Below are 13,126 nucleotides of genomic sequence, written 5' to 3' on the forward strand. Positions count from 1 at the left end.
TTCTTTATGAAGTTTTTGGGAGGGCGTTTGTGACTGAAAAGAATTATCATGTTGAGACCTGTAAAGAAAATGTCTGACAGGACAGAAAAAGACTATAAATCTGTCTCCTACTCCACCAGAAGGTGGCGATGTGACGTCTTTTCTTCTCTGCCTCGTGACGTCGTGTTAGCGCGACGTAAGACGAACGACAGCGGCCTGTGTTTTCACCTGAGCGCTGTAATTTTTTTTGTCCGGTGGAGGATTTGCGTCTGCAGTCCGTCACCATCATGAAACTAGTCAGGTAAGATGATGTGAAAAAAGCTGTTTTATCCGGGGCCGTGATGAAAAATTGTGGAAACGAAGCGATGCCGGCTGGATGGAGTTAGATGTTAACGGAGAAAAGGCAGGAAGAGGCGGGAAGCCAAATGAATGGAGGCGCTACAATGGCCGGGAAATAAATCTGATATATTGATATAAGTTGTTAGATACAAACACACACACTATATCCTCACTGCACGCAGAGTTGTGGGTTTAGCTGTAAAACCTCTGAGGTGTTAGCCTCGTCATGTTGCTGACTCGCAGTAACGTATCCAGACGGGCGCTAAAAGACTCGTAGGCCCAAGTCTCCTTCAGCTTCTCCCGGACTAAAGTTCATTCAGCTCCAGCTTTACGTTCATCGACATGATGGAACCATCGAAGCCAGAAACCGATCCTGTAAAGAAAGTGAAGGTCCCACTTCACCAGAGAGCCTTTGTTTTGGTGCTATGAGCTGCACAGCTAGTGGCTAACAATGGCTAGCCGCAGCTGAGTTCAGGGTGGACGGTGTTCACACGGTCTAATCTTATTCACACTTCTGCATTTTTCAGGTTTTTGATGAAGCTCAGCCATGAGACGGTTACCATTGAACTGAAGAATGGCACCCAGGTCCATGGCACCATCACAGGTAAAGAGGCTGCAGAGAAGACATTGATGATGAGATGAGCCAGACTCAAATTTCAATGAGAGAGTTTTGTTGGGACTTGAGCTGAGGTTGGTCTGTGGGTTGCTGTCCTGCCAGGACTCAGCTGGCCATGATGGTTGGAGTGAATAGACTTAATCATTCTCATGGAAGCTGTAGTTTGCATTCACAAATGATCATTTCATTGAAAGTGTTCTCAGTAAGGTTTTTAGGTTTTTAAGACTTTTGCCCAAACTGAAATAGCAGATAAACTTTTGGGGGGCATCAACACCAACATTAGAGAAGGGGTGAGACAGATACAGTCTAGTTTCTCAGTCAAGTCTTGATTTGTGAAAGCTCTGATCAAATCTTTCCTGCTATTGACTTGCAGCACATTCCTGGCCCTTTCTATCCAGGCCACTTTTATGTAAATACAAAGCTGTCATATTTTATATTTGAAGTTTCTTTGACAAAGCAAAGATACCACGTGCTTTATTAAAATGTGTCACCAAAATGATCAATTCAGTTCGCACCAGATTTGTGTGAAGCAGGAGGTCTTATCATTTCCATCACCTTCATCCCTCCTTTTTTTTTTTTTTTTTTTTTATTTATTTTTTTTTGTGCAGGTGTTGATGTAAGCATGAACACTCACCTGAAGGCGGTGAAAATGATCCTGAAAAACAGAGAGCCCACTCAGCTGGAGTCACTTAGTATCCGTGGCAACAACATTCGCTACTTCATCCTTCCCGACAGCCTCCCACTGGACACCTTGCTTGTTGACATCGAACCGAAGATCAAGTCCAAGAAGAGGGAAGCAGGTGAGTGTGGACAAATTTACAAAGGCCAACAAAGCCATGTTGGTCAGAACACGCCAGAATCTCACGTCGGATATGTTTCACTAAGATTTTGTTGTACTTGGAGGAGCATAAACTCTACACTATTGAACTTGAGACTTAACAGCTTGATTGAAATCTGACTTACTTCAGTCAGTCATCAGGAAAGTTTTAATGTTTTAGAAACCCCTTTAAGGACTTCAGTTTACTTACCCGGTGGGCTTTAACTATTGCTTGTCTTCCAGAGAGGGGTTAATATGAGCCTTAGTGGCACCAGACTTTATGGTCCTTGGCAGTATAATGGTGTGAATATTGTACAGAGTCTGAACAATGATTACAAACTTAACCCACTTATAGTTTTGCTACTAGATTTCTCTGTCAGAAATTCTGCTTCATAGTATATTGTGATGTACAAAGGCAGTTGTTGTGAAATTGAAGCTCACAACTGCAAATCAAAGAAATAAAGCAAAATTAAAATATTATGATAATTCAACTCTTTCTGTGTACGTGTAAAAAAAAAAAAAAAAAAAAAAATTAAGAAGGTTTTTTTTTTTTTTTTTTTTAATGGCACATACTTCTGTAGTTTGCAGCTCACTAAGCTGGTGTGTCTCTTCTCAGTGGCTGGAAGGGGACGGGGCAGAGGACGAGGTCGTGGCAGAGGAAGGGGACGAGGTCGGGGAGGTCCAAGGAGATGATCATCAGGCCATACAGTTGCTTCTGACCTCCCAGCTGTTTGTACAGGATTTTTCTTTTCTCAGAGGATTTTTTTTTTTCCCACAGTTTTTGTTTTTTTCTTATTTTGTACATTAAAATGCTCCTTACAAAGAGTAAACCACGTGATTGTGTGTTATTGGAACATTGTTGACTCAGTTATGTTGTTTTCAAGTCAGACTTTTTCTTACCTTTTGTTTTCAATACGGGGTTTAATAAATAACCTGCATGGTGATTTTTAAGTTCATGAGAAAGATTTGTTTGTCGAAGGGATTGGTTTTTTATATATAAATATATATAGATAGATATATAGATAGATATATATATCTATATATAGATATAGATATAGATATATACATATATATATACATCTATAGATAGATATATATGTATGTGTGTATATATATATATATATCTATATCTCTCTCTATATATGTATATATATAGAGAGAGATATAGATATATGATGTTCCTACATCGGCGGCACACGGCAGATTTTATATACACATAGCATGCATCAAATTATATCAAATCATTTATCAAATTATATAGATATATAGATATCATTCATGCAGGCCTTAGTAAATAAAATGAGACTTGGACATGTCCTCTTGTGGACACCGTCTAGTGAACTTCCGGTATGGCTCTTTCAAATAAAAGCGTCGCGCCGTCTGCGGCAGCTGATCGGAGTGAGCTCCGGAGACGACAGCAGCCGCCTCGCCGCTTCCTTCTCCGGCTGCCTGTGGCCGACGGGGAAGACTCAAACATGTCTGCCGTCACCAGCGGCCGGTTCATGTACTTCGCTTTCGGCAGTAACTTGTTAAAGGAGAGACTCCAGATGTCGAATCCCTCTGCGACATTTTACGCCACCGGCCGGCTCAAGGTAACCTTTAAAGCATTTATTTATTTATTGTTGTCGGTTGATACGCTTCCGCTTCAGTGAGTTGATCTAACACCAAAACATGGATAATACTGGATAATAAAAATACCTGCTGTGCTGATTAATCAGGACCGAGGTTCATATTTTACGCCTGCTTTTAACTCGTAATCGGAGATTAAGCGATGCCAACAGGAAGACAGAGCTCCAGGAGTTAAAACCTGAGCTGATTAAAAACAGCTGCAGTTCTTTGTCGATGTTTGTGTTCACAGTCCGGTTCATACCAACCTGCTCCATTTTTACAGTTTAACTGAGGAAACAGACAAAAAACAACTCCGAGGTGCTTCAGCCTGGACCGGAGCCAGCGGCCGGTAATGGAAACACATTGGACCCAGACTGTCCATATTTTTTAGACATTGGTCCACCGAAATGACCAGAAAACACAAACCGCCTTCTTTACATCAACGGGATAAAGAGCCATTTGTTCCAAAGGGCCTACACGTCCTGACCCCACATCAACCTCTGTGTGTTTGGATGCAGGACTACGAGCTGACCTTTGGCCTGTGGGGCCAACATGTGGAAAACGCCTGGCATGGCGGGGTGGCGACCATCAAATTCAGCCCAGGCTCCGACGTTTGGGGGGTGATCTGGACTTTGAAGAACGAACACCTTACAAGCCTTGACAAGTGAGACAAACACATGACAACTCAGCGATCACACCAGCTGTCATTATTGGCCCATTTCATTTTCACTGCATTTTTCCTTATCTGTCCTCAGCCAGGAGGGGGTGAGCAAGGGAATATACGCCCGCCTGGAGGTCTCAGTGGACACTGACAAAGGACCAGTTCCCTGCAAGACCTATCAGTTGATCAATTTCCATGCGTCTCCTCCCTCTCCTCAATACAAGCAGGTACATACACGCAAAGACACAAACGCACACTGGACCGGACATGGCCGTCCAGTGGTTCTCAACCCTTTTCAGTAGCCCCTGTAATTATTATTTGAATTAAAAACACTAACCCATTTGTAAACAACCTCTGAATTGTGCTATTTTGAACATATATTTAAAAAAAAAAATCTCATGTACCCTCTGGAGTGTCCTCAAATACCCCCAGGGGTACGCGTTCCCACAATTTGATGTAGTCCAATATTTTTGCTACTTCATCAAAATATTCAGGGTCATGTTTGTGTGTTCTGCATTAGGTGGTGTGTCTGGGTGCAGAGCAGAACCACCTCCCAGCAGAGTACCTGAGGAAACTGGAGGTCATTCAAACCAACAACTACAACGGCCCCTCTATCCTCGATCAAATCCAAACATCCATGAAACTGAGCTCCGCAAATGTTTCTGCTTGAACCTGGAATCAACAATGACAAATTCAACCTCACGGAAAGGTCAATTATTAATAGATGCTGCCTGAAAATCTGATAGCCTCAAGATCCACTCATGACCATAATCCAGCCATATGTATTTAATAGCGCAATACTTAATTATATTCATATCAAAGGATAACAAAGTATAACAAGCTACGAAGTGGACCTTGAGTTGGGTTTTTGACTAATAAATGACTGAATACTTTATTTGAGAAGTATCATGATAAATGTATTTAGTTTTTGAGCCACTATAATGGAAAATCAAATGTTTTTGGTAAAGAAAGTATATTCTGAGGAATATTAAATGGATGAAAAGCTCTTCCATTGCCTTTATTATGACTTCAACTGTTCTCTTCCTGCTGATAAAAGGATGTAGGAAGAGACAGGAGATTTTCAAGGTCAGTTATGTTTGAAAGAAATATGGAGTGCTTAAACGCATTAAAAATTATATAGTTTATTACGAATCGAAAATAAAAATTAACAAATCAAAACAGAAAAGGAAACCACTTTATTATTAACAACACAGTGGTCTTGGACAGAATGAGAATTTTTACCTCTCCCAACATTTTTGATCCTCTAGGAATTATAGAAAATGTAAGTATAGTACAAAAAAACAGCAGTCAGGAGGACAGAAGATTTTTGATGACAGAATCAACACCCAGTAACACATTTTATGCTTTGTTGAATCTATAGGTTAAATTTCCACAAATCTATGCAAATAGGTAGGTTTCACAATGGCACAAATTAAAATTTCAACTGACAGTAAAACAAAAAGCTCATGCAAGCAATATTTGCTTATTATTTCCGGGAGTCCAGCACCTTCATAGCTCACACATTTATACATTCTTGAGAATTTGGCTTCAAAACTGCCAAGTGAGCATCCACCTAAATGGTTTTTGGTAGCTGGTGAGTAGGAGATCATTCCCCTTTACCTGTTTAAATGTACTGACAGTACATTCAGAAATGCAATGATGAAACTGTGTATGCTTTATGACTGAAATAGGTCCAAATGTCTATAACAAAGCAAGGGAATCCATGTGTGAAGGAAATGGTAACATAACTCAAATCTTTGTGCACTTAAGTCCCAATATTTGCTGACAAGAAATGGAAATAGTTTTGTACACACAGGTTTAAATAATTAAACCAACCAAACACCAAAAAAAGAAATCAGGTGCCAATGAGTGCTTCTGAGTCAGTAAACATGGTACAATGAGAGATTGTAACCAGCTAAATATTTTTGCAGCTCAGTGTGTTGCGCCATAATCACTATGTTTATATATTTTGTATGTTTGATAGCATCACAACTTAGCTCTGCATTTATGTGGAAATTAGAGTCATTGACAACATACTGAAGTCAGACAAAGCACTATTAATTTATGCTACATTAATAAAACTGCCCTCCTGTGCAGGTGTGTGTTCGAATTACACCAAATCCACAACATGGTAAACTGCTCCAGTGACTGTCAACACAAAAGGCCATCTTTAAATATTAAGGTTTTGTTCTGTTTTTAATTATGGACACATTTTGCATTTTAGTTATTTGCCATTCTCTGATTATTACATTTTGACTAATTATTTAGCTCATTCCATCTGCTCTGCCTCCTCAGTAACTCTCTCATTTCCACTGTGATCCATTGGTTCTGGTCTAGCCCCACAATTTTCTATCCCTGTTGTTTTATCAGGGGGCGGCTGCTCTGCGGGATCAGCGGGCTGCTGTTCAGGGACAATAAGGTTGTGCTTCAGTTTGTTCGCTTCGGTCATGTTGAAGCCGAGCAGAACAGCCGCCGTGTTCCTCTTTAGACTTTTCATGCACTTGCTGCGCTTCTTGCTGAAATGGGCTGCCAACTCCGCCTTGGTGAGCGACAGCCTCCTGCACAGCTCATCAGTCTCTGCTTTGGTCGCGTAGGGGTTTCGGTTAAAGTATTTCGATATAAAGTCTCTGCGCTCCTCGTTGCAGCGACGCTCAACTGGTGTCGGCTCCAAAGCCAACTTCACTGCGGGGTCGATCTGGATCTCGGGCTCTGGAAGAGGCACAAACTTCTCCTGCTCTCGCTTCTTCCGAATGGCTGCCTTTTCTTCTCGTTCTCGTTTGTTGGCTTCAATCACCTGCCTCAATGCAGCCTCCAGCCTCTTCTTGGACTGCAGTTCTGCTTCTGTTTCTGTTTCTATACGCCCTGCTGTGGCAACAGTGGAAACCACCCGTGGAGCTATCGTTCGTTTCGTAGTCAGCCCTTGTGGCACCTGAAGAAAGTAGAGTCCAGATGGCTGAATGAGTTGCTGAGCTGGTTTTGGAGCATGTTGTTGTTGTTGTTGTTTTTGTTGCTGTTGTTGCTGCTGTTGTTGTTGTTGTTGCTGTTGTTGTTGTTGTTGTTGCTGCTGCTGCTGTTGCTGTTGTTGTTGTTGCTGTTGTTGCTGCTGCTGCAACAGTTGTGGGGGTTGCTGTGGTGGGGCTGGTGGGGCTGGTGGTGGTGGTGCTGCAGCTGCAGCTGTAGGTTTAGGCGGTGGAGGTTGTTTTGGGGAGCATCGGCATCGCTGAATGTGAAGCATTACGGCCTGCTGGGTGACCTTTCCTGTGTACACCCCATTACAGTATATGCACTTGAATGCCTCTGTCTTGAGAATGGCATGTATAGTGGGTGCTACAAAGTGTTTCTGTTTCAGGTGCTGCAGGTGCTTTGATTCATTTTGAAATTTTTCATCACAGAAGGGACAGTATGCACTGTTGACTTTTACTGGTGCGGAGCAGATTTCTGGCTGGCTGCTGGGCTGCAACTTGAAGAAGATCAGATCAAGTGAATTTGTGACCAGAGCCAGATTGACCTCTGTGTCTCCAAGGACCTCTTTTGGTGCAGTGGTGGTAACATCGAAGTAAGGGAAGAGGATTCCCCCAACACCTTTTGAGTAGACCCTGTACTTCTGCCTCAGGAAATCACAGTATGCCTTGCTTGTGGGATTGTGCTGTTTTACGTGCTCAGTAAGCTGTTTGATTGAAAAAAACAATGCCGAGCAGTATAAGCAGTTCAACCCATGCAGCAGGTGTTGGAAGACACTCTTTTCTGACAGAAGGATTTTGCACGTTAAACATTTGACAGTTTTGTCTGGCATTTTCTTCAGGAATGCTGCTCGGGCCGCCACACTTTCTGACTTGGATGTAGCAGATTTTGTCTGGTGAGCGACCTCTGTATGCATGTCAAAGACATTGGAAGGGAAAAGTTCATTGCAAAGGGGACAAGTAATCCATTTCTTAGTTTGTGGTAAGGAGTTGCTTGTTTGCTCAACAGCTTTGGTAGGAGTGCTTGTGCTTTGAGAGACAGGCATTGCTACTTGCAAGGGAGCAAAGGTGTATGTGGGCATGCCATTCACCCTGCTGCCAGTCGGGATCAGGTGACTCAGAAGAGACTGAGAAGTCAGCATTGTACCTTGTAGGGCAATTTGGTTTGTTGATGCGTTTTGTGTGACCAAAGCAGGCTTATGTACAGTCCCAGCTCCAGCTGCTATGTTGGCCTGTAGTCCCGATGGAACGAGAATCTGCTGCGCTTGTGGAGTCTGTTGTGGTTGAGCAGGTGCAGGAGCAGAGGAAGGGATAGGGACTTGGACAGGGACCGGGACAGGGGCAGGGGCAGGGACAGGGGCTATAGCCATTGCTGCGGGTTTCAGAGCCATGTTCGACACAGTGGGAAGCTGGACCATGGATGGTCCTTGGGGCAAAGTACTTCGGAGGGCTATTGTGGCACCAGGCTGGAGCAAACCCTTGGCCTCAGCGCTAGCTAGCTGCACTAGCGCTGACGCTTGAGGTGGGAGAAAAGCTTGGTTAGTTCCAGGGGCACATATTAGAGTGGTACTGTTTGTAGTTCCTTGTAGCTGCTGTAATGCCACCACAGTCCCAGGAGGTTGGCCATTACTTGGTAAAACCAAGGACTTACTGTTGAATGTTTGAGGTTGCTGTGGCTTGGGAGCAATACTTGGAAAAGTCACAAATACACCATTCCCATTGGGTGTTGGTTTAATTGTGTAGTTTTTGTTTTCATGAATCATACTCTGAACTTGTGTGCTGACTGTATAATGCGATGGCTCAACCAGCATGTGATGCAACATTTGGTCTAGGTTTCCAGCGTTCAACTTGCACACTTTGCAGCAGTAGATCTTAATAGATGTAGTCCCTTGAATATGTAATCTGTAACCGATATACTGTTCTGCCAAACTGTCCAGGTGCTTTAGAATAATGTGCTTCTTTATCGCAAAGATAGAAGAGTTTGGAAATCCACATCTTCGACACTGATACCTCTCGTTTCCACGATGGGTGGGTAAAGACGTCTCCCTTGGTGCCTGTACATGGGTGGGAAGTTTGGCGTGGAAGAACAGCATATGCTTCTTAACAATCTTGGGGTGGCTGATAAAGAGGCACTGAGAACAGGGTGCCAGCGCACAGAAGGACTGAACATATCCATGGCAGCGTGAGACGTGACTCCTGAAGTTGTAGATGTTATGTGAAGAATATTTGCACAGATTACAGCACAGAGATCGAGACCGATAAGGCCACTGGAAGGAAAGAAGAGGAGAAAATGTTAGCATTTGTACAGACGTGTGTAAAGACTAACACTTCCACCAACCCACCCATCTGAGACAATGACCACTTTTTAAATAGGCCATTGTAATCCACAAGAAATCTATTTGGTTTCTAATTACAGGCCAACCTTCAAAATTTAAATAAATAAATAATCACTCAAACTAGCTACTGATCTGATCATTAAAGTTCTCAACAGGGGTAAAGTGCTATATTCACCTTTTTCTGTTGTCTCGTACTGTATCCATCTGTGAAATCAATCCATTCAGTTTCCTGAAAAGCCTCATCTTCATCTGGGTTTTTGCCAGAGCTTTTATTGAGTTCCTGCACAGTAAGCAATAAACAGTAAATAAATCTCTGATATAATATAAATTGTTATGTAAACTCCTGCATTTAAACGCCATTTTAAAAAAAACCTGTTAACAGCGTTTGCTGAATAAACACAGAAGAAAGAAGAAGAGCAAATGGAGAAAAATCAATGGAGAGGGAAAAAAAAAAAATGGACGGATGGTGAAGTTCAGGCTTTACTGAGCCTGTATTCTACAGAGGAAATACAAAGGGATTTTGATTCCAGTGAGTGTAACACAAAGATATTTGCTGGCATTTCTTCTCAGCTAGCTTTGTTGGGCATTCACCATACGGCAGAACAGTGTAGAGAGAAGATCAATAAGTTAAAGCAAGACTATAAGATATTAAAAGACCACTACAACAAAAGTGGTTCCGACAGAAAATGGTACGACGCTCTGGACAGTATCCTTGGACATAGACCGGCGTTCTCAAACAAAGGAGCAGCCAAGCTTTTGGACTTTATCGCCAGAGGTACAGGGAGCTGCAGTCCTCCGAGAGAAGGTGCAGGTGCAGAAGGTGGCTCTTTGTGGACATAACTTTGGTAACATTATAAACGTTAGTAACATGTAAAATAAATACTTACCATACAGTACATATCACTTGCACAAAATGGGTTTGCTCGCTCAACCGCTTGCTAAATCTAGATGCTAACCATTGTGGATAGCTGGCCAGTTATCATCTCTACTCGTTTCATCAGATAGCTGTTACACTCCTTTGTGTGATATTCCTTGTGTGCCTTAACACAATTTGTCAAAATGAGATTGTGACTTGATCTGCTTTTTAAGAGACTGCCGGAGTCTTTTGACTTTCACTTAAGCCAGTTTTACTGGTGATACTGCTACCGCCAGCAGTATCTTAAATCGCCCTTTAGCATGCAGTATCCCCATCCGTCGAAGCTCTCCTCCACCCACTAGAGTAGGTAATGGACTAGAACTGTAGGTGTGAATGCGCCTTTTGTTATTTTATCCACCCATTCACTACATAGAAGTAACAGTTGATTGCATTTATTTTATCTGGATGCAACTGATGTCGAAAGTGAGTATTTTCATTTGTTAGAGTTTGAACTGAAAGCAAAGTTATCTTCTACCTCAGTAAAACAGTAAAGTATCTAATCTGTCTTAAAAAACTAACCACAGCATCCAGAAAAACTTACAAATATCTGACTAATCAAGCTAAATCACCGCACTGAGCAATAAAAACAGCAATAGTAACAATACTGTCATATAGTAGTCCTGCTATATATGACATCATATGCTCAACCCCCACCTGGTTTCCATAACAACCAAAGAAAAAACCCTCTGCACAGCTTTCTTATTTTATCATCATATAAAGTTCATATCAGATTTCTTATAGCGTGTATTTAAATGATCAGACTGTAAATTCAACAACATTATTCAATCTAATTCAATATCATTTTTGAACTGTCAGGTGGTTCCAATGCTATAGTGCTGACTGTATCAATAGCCAATATTACAAATAAACAGTATTGACACATGACTTATGTTACTGTCTTAAATGGGTATTAAAAGTCAAGTAACCGTCAGGTTACAAAACCCACGTGTATGTTACATGTTAAAGCTAATATGCATTTCTTCACTTTTACAACCGTAGGTCAGCAAGCAACAACTCCATGATTTCACTACCATGTTTTATATAGTGATGTTTACATGTGTCATTATTAGAACAAACAAACTCTCAAGCTAAATGTGACAAGACCTTAATCTGAAGATAGCTGATAGTTTGTGATAGATAGAAATCATCACAAGGGTGTGTATTCAAAAAAAAAAAGAACACAGGCTTAGTCATTTTTGAGCTATTGTGGAACACAGTCTGTTTTATGAGCCATGTTAATGACGTAATATGGTAGAGCTCATGTCAACATAAATATTAAAGATATTTTCATTTCTGGTCCAATGTTAACCATACCTTCAGCCGGTTTTGGCAGTCTTCCAGGCCGATCTCACCAAGGATGTTTTTCACAGCCTTGCGTGCCTTTCTGATCTTGTCAATATTTCCCACTGGAACCTGATACATTATACCTCACCAACCTAATGAGAGAAATGAATTGTTATTTAACATTAACACAAATAATTACTCTGATGCTACAATAAAAAGTAATTTCATTAGATTTTATTATAAATATTTACAGAATTTCAAATGTACCTGAGTCATCATTATCTTAATTTCTTAGTTTCCATTCTTTTTAAAAGACTGCCTCACATATGTTTGGTATAATTCATAGCAAACTGGACACAACACAGATGGAAAACAGTAGCAAAATTTGATACAATCATCAGAGCAAACCTGTGTGTGAAGTGTATACACCAACAAAGCAGCATGATTATTAAATCTGCCTGAATTCTGCAAAAGTCTGCTGACCAGATGTCCACGATGTGCAATTTCATCAAGTCATCCCGCTAAAGGACTTCTGAAGCTGCTGTGGACTCCACGAAGCAGAGAAACAGTAAAGAACAGCCTAAAGATAATGGCCCATAATGACAATAAAAATCTCAGCATGGCTGAAATACGACGTGAATGTTGTGTCTGCACGAGCATGACAGCAGCACACTTCAAAACAACAGCGACTGTGCAACAGCTGATCTCACACTTTTAGACTGCGTGGAAACGCAGAAGTGTGCTGAACTTTATGTGGAGGTAGTGAAAGTGAGTGTGCGGATTAAATGACCCACAAACTGCAGCACACATGCTAACCCCGGTGTGTGTTTGTGTGTGGGCTCCTCTGATCGCAGCTGGCTTCCTGCTGACAGCAGCCGGGTCACGGAGCCGGCCACGCCGCTCCCTCCTCCCGCAGACGCCCTCAGCCTCCCCGCGTGTATTTACCTCGTCTGCTTTTCCACTTAGCGTTAGTTGTTGCGTTGCCGCCTCCGACGTTGTGCACTTCCACCGGCCCGCAACTGTGTGTCGACAAGCTGCGTCCGCTGCTAGCGCTGCCCGGCCACACTCATCCGACCGGCATCCTCTGTCGGCGGGCACGGACGGGAGGAAACCGCGGCTCGGCGGGAGAGCTGGCGTTTGTCAATCCTTCCGCGGATAAACAATTTTTTTTTTTTTTTTTGGTCCGCTTTTGTCCCTTTCTTCCCCTATTGAGGAAAAATATGGCGCTCAAGTTCAGGATCTGACGTAGCCGTCCTCATTTGCATACTGCACAAACTGACCAATGGGAGGCGTCTGAGCCTAAAAGCTAAAGAAGTTTTTCCTCCCGTCCTTCCGCCGTCTCCATCAGCCGCGGGCCGTCCGGCAGGCAGTCCACGGAGGACTCTTCCGGTTTCCTGCGGTAATTGGCTTGTTAATTGGATTTCTGTGTCCTGCAACAGATAGCTAGGTGGAGGGGCGGGGCTACTGCGACCCCCCACTGGCAGTCACGTGGTACATGACTAAGCCAAACCAATGAGCTGTCGAGAAAATGAGCTAAATGGGTGGTCCGTCTGCTGTGACGTCATATCATGCTACTTTTTTTTGGCCAATTATCTCGACCCACCATTTTG

General features: G+C 42.5%; 3 protein-coding genes across 4 annotated transcripts; 2 read left to right on the forward strand and 1 right to left on the reverse strand.

Moving 5' to 3' along the window:
• Positions 1 to 151: 151 nt before the first annotated feature.
• On the forward strand, positions 152 to 2,664 carry snrpd1 (small nuclear ribonucleoprotein D1 polypeptide). 2 transcript variants are annotated; one of them, XM_029514576.1, is made up of 4 exons: positions 152 to 280; positions 846 to 919; positions 1,663 to 1,734; positions 2,368 to 2,664. In XM_029514576.1, exons 1-4 carry the CDS (start codon positions 267 to 269, stop codon positions 2,442 to 2,444), a joined length of 237 nt encoding a protein of 78 aa, XP_029370436.1. In that variant the 5' UTR covers positions 152 to 266; the 3' UTR covers positions 2,445 to 2,664. The 2 variants fall into 2 exon arrangements, with proteins under 2 accessions (XP_029370436.1, XP_029370435.1); XM_029514575.1 differs by having other exon boundaries at positions 846 to 922; positions 1,543 to 1,734; positions 2,368 to 2,642.
• Positions 2,665 to 3,152: 488 nt separating this feature from the next.
• On the forward strand, positions 3,153 to 5,027 carry ggcta (gamma-glutamylcyclotransferase a). The gene is made up of 4 exons (XM_029514681.1): positions 3,153 to 3,343; positions 3,878 to 4,023; positions 4,115 to 4,247; positions 4,541 to 5,027. The coding sequence occupies exons 1-4, from the start codon at positions 3,227 to 3,229 to the stop codon at positions 4,688 to 4,690; spliced, it is 546 nt and encodes a 181-aa protein (XP_029370541.1). The 5' UTR covers positions 3,153 to 3,226; the 3' UTR covers positions 4,691 to 5,027.
• A 172-nt stretch (positions 5,028 to 5,199) lies between these two features.
• On the reverse strand, positions 5,200 to 12,698 carry adnp2b (ADNP homeobox 2b). Its single transcript, XM_029514680.1, has 4 exons — positions 12,462 to 12,698; positions 11,547 to 11,668; positions 9,492 to 9,596; positions 5,200 to 9,247 (listed from the first exon to the last, which is right to left on the reverse strand). Exons 2-4 carry the CDS (start codon positions 11,652 to 11,654, stop codon positions 6,290 to 6,292), a joined length of 3,171 nt encoding a protein of 1,056 aa, XP_029370540.1. The 5' UTR covers positions 11,655 to 11,668; positions 12,462 to 12,698; the 3' UTR covers positions 5,200 to 6,289.
• Positions 12,699 to 13,126: the final 428 nt, after the last annotated feature.

Source organism: Echeneis naucrates, chromosome 11 (assembly GCF_900963305.1).
Source record: "Echeneis naucrates chromosome 11, fEcheNa1.1, whole genome shotgun sequence".
Taxonomy (NCBI): Eukaryota; Metazoa; Chordata; class Actinopteri; order Carangiformes; family Echeneidae; genus Echeneis; species Echeneis naucrates.

What these genes read in the sequence shown, in the direction of transcription:
- snrpd1 (XM_029514575.1), top strand. An exon ending in GGTCCATGGCACCATCACAG is followed by an intron (nt 923 to 1,542) that starts GTAAAGAGGCTG and finishes TTTTTTGTGCAG; the next exon opens with GTGTTGATGTAAGCATGAAC. An exon ending in GTCCAAGAAGAGGGAAGCAG is followed by an intron (nt 1,735 to 2,367) that starts GTGAGTGTGGAC and finishes GTCTCTTCTCAG; the next exon opens with TGGCTGGAAGGGGACGGGGC.
- ggcta (XM_029514681.1), top strand. Translation starts at nt 3,227, where the DNA reads ATGTCTGCCGTCACCAGCGGCCGGTTCATGTACTTCGCTTTCGGCAGT. An exon ending in ACGCCACCGGCCGGCTCAAG is followed by an intron (nt 3,344 to 3,877) that starts GTAACCTTTAAA and finishes GTTTGGATGCAG; the next exon opens with GACTACGAGCTGACCTTTGG. An exon ending in CACCTTACAAGCCTTGACAA is followed by an intron (nt 4,024 to 4,114) that starts GTGAGACAAACA and finishes ATCTGTCCTCAG; the next exon opens with CCAGGAGGGGGTGAGCAAGG.
- adnp2b (XM_029514680.1), bottom strand. Translation starts at nt 11,654, where the DNA reads ATGTATCAGGTTCCAGTGGGAAATATTGACAAGATCAGAAAGGCACGC. An exon ending in ACTGCCAAAACCGGCTGAAG is followed by an intron (nt 9,597 to 11,546) that starts GTATGGTTAACA and finishes CTTACTGTGCAG; the next exon opens with GAACTCAATAAAAGCTCTGG. An exon ending in GTACGAGACAACAGAAAAAG is followed by an intron (nt 9,248 to 9,491) that starts GTGAATATAGCA and finishes CTTTCCTTCCAG; the next exon opens with TGGCCTTATCGGTCTCGATC.